This window comes from Triticum urartu, chromosome 3 (genome assembly GCF_003073215.2).
Source record: "Triticum urartu cultivar G1812 chromosome 3, Tu2.1, whole genome shotgun sequence".
NCBI lineage: Eukaryota > Viridiplantae > Streptophyta > Magnoliopsida > Poales > Poaceae > Triticum > Triticum urartu.
In genome coordinates this window covers 51,190,029-51,197,795 of record NC_053024.1, presented here as the reverse complement: position 1 = coordinate 51,197,795, position 7,767 = coordinate 51,190,029, and the positions used below count along the sequence as shown (strand labels likewise).

The following is a 7,767-nucleotide window of genomic DNA, read 5'->3' as shown; positions in this document are numbered from 1 at the left end:
TTTATTGATTTTTTGTTGTTCAAATGTGTAAATTGAAATCCGTGAATGAAAAAGACCAAATTTTCTACTTGACAAAATAATATTTGGGCTCTAAAAAGGCTGTGCCCCAAACTATAGTGTATCGGTACAGTGTATTTCAGAAAAACCAGAAAATAAGCTTAATGAAATGGTTCGCAAAAAGGTCATGTCACAGAAAATAAAAAGGCCAAATTGCTGGGCCAGACCCATGTAGCTAGCAAAAATTAACAAAAAAAAGTATGAAAGAGGCCCAATTGTTGGGCTAGGCCCATGTAGAAAATTGAATTGGACCGGGCTGAATCTTGTGCCACGACAGATTGCCACGCTGGATGCCTACGTGGCCTGGGGAGGTTGCTAGTGACCAAAATGCCATAGTAGACGTATTTTGGTCATAAGCGTCTACGACCATTCTAGAAGAAAGGTCGCTATAGTCAATTTACGACGGCCAGCTTTTGACCTTATGTTTTTGGTCACAAAAAGGTCACAAATGGAAATTTGTGACCTTTCAGTGACCAATAGTGGTGGTCACAAGTTGACATATTTCTTGTAGTGGCGGTCGGTGTTCGGGACGTCGCGCCGTGCTCTCGGTGCGGGGGAGGACTCTCGGCGCGGACGTCGGCTTCATGCTACTCTGTGGCCGCGTCGATGAGTTGCTGGATGCGTCTGGTCATGTAAGGGAGCTCATCAGGCCCTAGACCATTCAACTCGTCTGCGGCTGCCTGGGCGGCGCGCAAGTTCTCGAGAGGCGTGGCATAGACTGGGCGGTCTGCTCCCAGCATGTCGGCGATAGCCGCGCCGTGTTTCTTGACGATACCGACGCGTCTCGGCCCGTCGTGAGGCGGCGTGCCGAAGGCGGCACGGTCGACCTCGCGCTGGTGAGCCTCGGTGAGGCGTCTCATGGTGGCGAGCCTCTGGCCCTCCGCAATGAGGGCGAGGCGGTGCGCCTCCAATGTCTTGGCGTCCGCGTCGGCCGGGACGGGGAGGGACAAGTCGTGCAGCACCGTTTGCAGAGCGTTGTGGGTGTTTTCGCCTGAGGGGGCGCCGTGGCTGATGACCATTACCTCGGTGATGGCACTGCCGCTGCTGTCGGCTCGAGGAAGAGGGTCATTGATGACCACCACGTTGGTGGGGAAGGCGTCAAGGGATGCCGTGTCAGAGTCGACAAGCATCGGGTCGGTGGAGCCAACCGACTCCAAGTCCGCGGCAAGCTCGCCGGAGACGTGGAGTTGATCGAGGAGGCTGACGAGGTGGCTCTCGGGGCAGTCTGTGCCCGCGTCGGATGCGGGATCGTCAGAGATGCGAGTCTCGCCAAGAAGATCGGTGAGGCAGCTCGCCGCGCAGGCGTCGACGACGTCTTGCAGCGCGTCGGGGCAAGTGCCATCGGGCGTGCTAGGCTGGCTACGCACGTTGGGAAGGAAGAGGGTTCCCGTCCAGACCAGGTCTCCGGACGATGGTGCACCTGGCCCCACGGTGGGCGCCAAATGTCGAGTGGTTGGTGCGACATATGCCAATGGATGGCTTATCATTGTGGGAGCCAATAAAACATCGCCGGTGCTTGGAAACGGGATAAGGCGAAGACATGCACGCCGGCGAATCTTACCCAGCTTCAGGGCTCTCCATGGAGATAACACCCCTAAAGCTGCTCTGTGAGGTCTCCGCATGATCACTAGCTCAAAGGGTAGCTACAGAATGCTCCTTGAGCTCAAAGGCTAGCCCGCTCCTCTTCTCCTTGTGGTGTCTAAAATCTATCCAAAGAGCGATCCCCCTGCATGGGAACCCTGGGGGGTTTATATAGGCCTACCCCCCAGGGGTACAATGGTAATCCGGCTGGGCGTGGGCCCCAGCCGTTTGTGTCTACGCCCGCCGGCTTCTCCACCGACTGGTGGGGCCCGCCTACTAGTGGGGCCCGCCGACTAGTGGGCCCACCGGGTGCCGACCCTTTGGTCGACAGGCCGGGCCCACCACCCGGGGGTCTTGTTGGGGGATGGTTACTGTTACCTTTCCCCTGGTGACGATGGCTTTGTCGTGGTAAGCATGGCTACAGTGCCGCCGTGAGGCGGCTCATCACTGTAGTCTTACCTTCTCTTGTCTCCTTAATGAAGCACCTCCTTGGAGGGAGAAAGTTGGCCGGCTATTGGAAGCCGGCCATACCCCTGGCCGGCTGTGGGAAGCCCGGCCGCCTTTGGGATCTCCCTGACCAAGGGGGCCCGCCACCCATGGGTCGTACTGGCCGCTCGCCGTGGGTGACGTCACGATCATCATGGCAACAGTGCCGCGCCGGATGGGGCTGGCCGCCCCGTAAGGTCCACTGTGGCCAGGCGTGCGCCGGGATTCAGGGGTGGCAGGCTTTACTGTAGCCACGTCCCGTCTTGTCGTCGTTATGTGTGTGCAGACTCTGAGGGCAAGATCTTAGCCGCCTGCTGAGGCGCGGCTCCTGGGAGTCGGCCCTTTTATGGCCGGCTTCTGGAAGTCGGCCTTCTCGTGGTCTTGTTTCTCAAAGATTTCAGGGCTGGGCCACCTTCGCGCAGCCGGCTTGAGAGGTAGCCGGCTAGGGGAAGGCGGCCCCGTGTCTTTGGACGTTTGGAGGCTTGATCGGCCTGTAATTTTTTCTGAAGTGCCAGGGGAAGCCGGCTAGGCTACCCGTGGTCATTTACTCCGACACATGACGAGGAGTCTTGGAATGGTCGAGACGTAAAGATCGATATATTGGAAGCCTACATTTGGATAGCAGAATGGTTCCGAGTGGTTCGGGCATTTTTCTGGAGTACCGGGAGGTTACTGGACCCCCTGGGAGTATATGGGCCTTATTAGGCCTTAGTGGAATAGAGGATAGGGAAGGAAAAAGAGGGAGGTGCGCCCCCAAGCCCAATCCGAATTGGGAGTGGGACCGGCCCCCCTTTCCTTCCTCCCTCTTCCCTCCTTCCTTCCTCTCCTACTCCTACTTGGAAGGGGGGAATCCTACTCCCGGAGGGAGTAGGACTCTCCTAGGGCGCGCCATAGAGAGGGACGGCCCTCCCCCTCCTCCACTCCTTTATATACGGGGAGGGGGCACCCTATAGACACACAAGTTGATCATTGATCTTTAGCAGTGTGCGGTGCCCCCCTCCACTATAATCCACCTTGGTAATATCGTAGTGGTGCTTAGGCGAAGCCCTGTTCCGGTAGCAACATCATCACCGTCATCACGCTGTTGTGTTGACGAAGCTCTCCCTCGAAGCTCTACTGGATCGTGAGTTCGTGGGACGTCACCGAGATGAACGTGTGCAGATCGTGGAGGTGCCGTATCTTCGGTGCTAGATCGGTCGATCGTGAAGACGTACGACTACATCAACCGCGTTGTCATAACGCTTCCGCTTACGGTCTGCGAGGGTACGTAGACGATACTCTCCCCTATCGTTGCTATGCATCACCATGATCTTGCGTGTGCGTAGGATTTTTTTTTGAAATTACTACGTTCCCCAACAGTCCGTCCATATAACACGCGCAAGCTTGAGTTTCGCTCCAAAAAGTGTGTTTTTCTTGGTTACAGCTCTTTTCATAAAGGATACAAATGTCTTCATGTTCCCACTAATCGTGTTTATATCTCTCGGGATGTCGTGTTTGGTGAGCATGTTTTTCCCTTTGCCAAACTTCATGTGCCCACCGATGAACCACCATCCATGCATTCATGCTCTATTGCCTCTGACCAATTTGATGATGTTGCATATTCTCCTATATTGTTGCCTAATCATGGTGCAGGCACTGGATGTGGGGCTCACTTGGAGATTTTAGGGGCGCCATCGCCTTCTTCGTCGCCCTCGCCTTCATCGTCGGCACCTCCAGTTGTGCACGTCGATCGCATGGCGCCGCTGCATGGCCTCAGGTCTCGTGCCCATGCACGACCACTCGATGACCCGGTGTTGCTGCCCGCTTCATCGCCCCTGGCCTCTGGGTCGGTTTTGTCGCCCGCCTGGGCTTCGTCGCTCGCCCGACCCATGACACCGGTCACTCCTACCGCGCCTAGGCTGGCTTCGCCTTGCCTCTGGTGACCGGGCCGCTGTCCCCGAGACCGGCCTCTCCTGGCCTGTCGCCTAACTCCGGGTCTCCCGAGTCGCCTGGCACCGGGTCTCCCGCGTCGTGGCAGCCGCCGCCTGGTATCCTGCTGACCGAGCCACCTCCATCACCTTCGCCCAGTCCGGCTCCTGCTGCGGGTTCTTCTGGCACCTCTCCGTCGTCATCCACAACTTCGACGATTCCGGTTGTTGCCCCACGTCCACATACGTGCAGCCGTAGTGGCATCTTTCAACCTAAGTAATGTCACGATGGTACAGTTGCCTGGTTAGCTGCATGCATGACTGCTTCCCTTACGGATCCCTTCTCCGAGCCGCGCACGTATCAAGCTGCTATGCGCATTCTTCATTGGAGAGAGGCCATGGAGCAGGAGTATCAAGTTCTCATTGGCAATAAGACATGGACTCTTGTTCCTCCACCGTCACAGGTTAATGTCATTGATTCTAAATGGGTTTTCAAAGTGAAGAGGCATTTTGATGGGTCCATTGAGCGCTACAAAGCTCGTCTTGTTGCTCTTGGTTTTCAACAACGTTTTGGTCTTGACTATGAAGACACCTTCAGTCCAGTGGTCAAGCCTACTACCATCAGGCTTCTTCTCTCTTTTGCCGTTACTCGAGGTTGGTTTCTTCAGCAGCTTGATGTCCAAAATTCCTTCCTCCATGGTGTGTTGGAGGAGGAGGTCTATATGCGCCAGCCTCCGGGTTTTTCTGATCCGGATCGTCCTGATCATCTCTGTCGTCTGTCCAAGGCACTTTATGGTCTGAAGCAAGCCCCCCGTGCTTGGCATGCTCGTCTTGCAATGGCCCTTCATGCTCATGGTTTTGCATCGTTAACTGCTGACTGCTCACTATTTCTTCTACAGAGGCCTGAGGTTACTATGTACTTGTTGGTCTATGTGGATGATATTATTCTGGTCAGCTCCTCTCAGTCGGCTGTTATTGCTCTTGTTCGCTCGCTTGGTGCTGATTTTGCGGTCAAGGACCTTGGGAAGCTTCACTACTTTCTTGGTGTGGAGGTTACTTCTCGGGCTGATGGTCTTGTTATGACGCAGAAGAAGTACTCCTTGGATTTGTTGCAGCGGGCTGGGATGCTTAAGTGCAAACCGACGACTACACCCATGTCTACCACTGACAAGCTTACTGCTGTTGATGGTGAGCTTCTGTCTTCTGCTGATGCGACGGAGTACAGGAGTATTGTTGGTGGTCTTCAGTACTTGACGATCACAACACCGGACATCTCTTTTGCTGTCAACCGAGTCTGCCAGTATCTGTAGTCACCTCGTGATACTCATTGGTCTGATGTTAAGCGCATCTTGCGCTACATTCGATTCACGGTGTCTCACGGATTGCATATTCGACCGACCTCCTCTGGATGTCTCTCAGCATATTCTGATGCGGATTGGGCTTGCAATCCGGATGACAAGCGATCTACGGGGGGGTATGCTGTGTTCTTTGGCTCTAATCTGATCGCCTGGAGTGCTCGAAAACAGGCAACTGTCTCACGTAGCAGTACTGGAGCTGAGTATAAGGTTGTGGCCAATGCCACTTTGGAGATTATCTGGGTACAGTCTTTGCTTCAGGAATTGGGTATATCCCAACTACAGTCTCCTGTCCTTTGGTGTGATAACATCGGTGCTACATACCTGTCTGCAAATTCGGTATTCCATACCCGAAGGAAACACGTTGAAGTTGACTATCACTTTGTACGTGAACGTGTCTCTCAAAAGCAACTACAGATCAAGTTCATCTCTTCCAAGGATCAACTTGCAGACATCTTTACCAAGACATTGCCTCTACCACAGTTTGAGGCTTGCCGATGCAATCTTACCCTTCTAGATTCTTTAGGAAGTGGTTAAGATTAAGGAAGGATGTTAAACTGTATAGCCTCTGTATTTACACGTGTATATTGTGATAGGTCATCCCTAGAGGATCGTCCCGGTTCCCCAAACCTATTGTCTTACACGGACAAGCAATTATTTCACCAAAAAAATGAGTTTGTTCGCTGGCCGCTCGGCCCGGTCGATTCGGCCGGGCCTGCAGCTTCTTGGATTGACACCGTCGCATCGCGCTTCCGGTGGTCGTCGGGTGGTAGGTCGCTGTCGCCGTGAGAACCGATCTCGCAAGCGAACGACATGCCCCTCCACCCTGGTCCCGGGAGTGCAGGCCAGCAAATTTTCTGGCACGCGGACGGAAAAAGGGACTGTTAAAAGATCTGTTACCAATGTGCTGTGCTGTGCAGAGTGCCGCTTGAGTTATTGGCACGTGGTGCCCGTGGGGAAGCGCCGGACCGACCGTAACAAGTGGACGGAGCAGCACCGGCCAGCCCAGCGCATCGCCGTGGAGCTGGACCACCGTGCACCATCGCCCTCGTCCGTCCATCCTCGGCAAGCATCATATATCCACTCCAACTCCAAGCAAAATAAAATATCAAAACCAATTCAACTCCCTCAGATCGTAGTCTTGCAGTCCACCCACGGCGGCGATGGCGGAGCTCGAGAGCCGGCGGGTGATCCTCAAGGACTACGTCGAGGGCTACCCCACGGAGGCGCACATGGAGCTGCTCCCCGCCGCGCCCGTCGACGAGGCTGCGGCCGGGGAGGAGGGGTCGGTGCTGGTCAAGAATCTGTACCTCTCCTGCGACCCCTACATGCGCCCCAAGATGTCCCGCCCGCTGCACCAGTCCTACACCGCCGCCTTCGTCCCGGGCGCCGCCATCACCGGCTACGGTGTGTCTGAGGTCGTCCGCTCCTCGCGGCCCGGGCTCGCCGCCGGCGACCTCGTCTGGGGCATGACCGGCTGGGAGGACTACAGCGTCATCAAGCCGCCCTTCACGGCCATGCTCACCAAGATCCAGCCCGACGACGGCGTGCCGCTGTCCTACTACACCGGCATCCTCGGCATGCCGGGGCTCACGGCCTACGTGGGATTCCACCACATCTGCTCCCCCAAGGCCGGCGAGACGGTGTTCGTCTCCGCGGCCTCCGGCGCCGTCGGCCAGCTCGTCGGCCAGTTCGCCAGGCTCCTCGGCTGCCACGTCGTCGGCAGCGCGGGCTCCAAGGAGAAGGTGGACCTACTCGTCAACAAGTTCGGCTTCCACGACGCCTTCAACTACAAGGAGGAGGACGCCGACCTCGCCGGCGCGCTCAAGAAGCGCTTCCCCGACGGCATCGACGTCTACTTCGAGAACGTCGGCGGCAAGATGCTCGAGGCCGTGCTGCTCAACATGAAGGTGCACGGACGCATCGCCGTCTGCGGCCTCATCTCCCAGTACAACCTCACCGCCGGCGAGAAGGAGGCCGACGTCGGCGTGCGCAACCTCACCTCCCTCGTCTCCAAGCGCATCAAGATGCAGGGCTTCATCGAGCCCGACCACAAGCACCTCTACCCGGAGTACATGGCGTGGGTGCTCCCGCACATCAAGGAGGGCAGGGTCGTCTACGTGGAGGACGTCGCCGACGGGCTCGACGCCGCGCCCGCAGCGCTCATCGGCCTCTACCACGGCCGCAACGTCGGCAAGCAGGTCGTCAGGCTCACCAACCCCGACCCCAAGTGACTCACAAATTGTACTGTAGTAGCAGATCGATTATCAACCACGCGTCAATCATCATCAAGAATAAAATCAAAATCTATTCGCATCGCAATCGCATTTGGTGGTTGAATGGCGACGTAAAAGTCAAGTTAAACAAAATATCCTTTGCTC

At 56.1% G+C, this 7,767-nt stretch overlaps 1 protein-coding gene across 1 annotated transcript; it reads left to right on the top strand.

Moving 5' to 3' along the window:
* The first annotated feature begins 6,314 nt into the window (after window positions 1-6,314).
* Window positions 6,315-7,767, top strand: LOC125542757 (2-alkenal reductase (NADP(+)-dependent)-like). Its single transcript, XM_048705931.1, has one exon. The coding sequence runs from the start codon at window positions 6,550-6,552 to the stop codon at window positions 7,618-7,620; it is 1,071 nt and encodes a 356-aa protein (XP_048561888.1). The 5' UTR covers window positions 6,315-6,549; the 3' UTR covers window positions 7,621-7,767.

What these genes read in the sequence shown, in the direction of transcription:
- LOC125542757 (XM_048705931.1), top strand. Translation starts at nt 6,550, where the DNA reads ATGGCGGAGCTCGAGAGCCGGCGGGTGATCCTCAAGGACTACGTCGAG.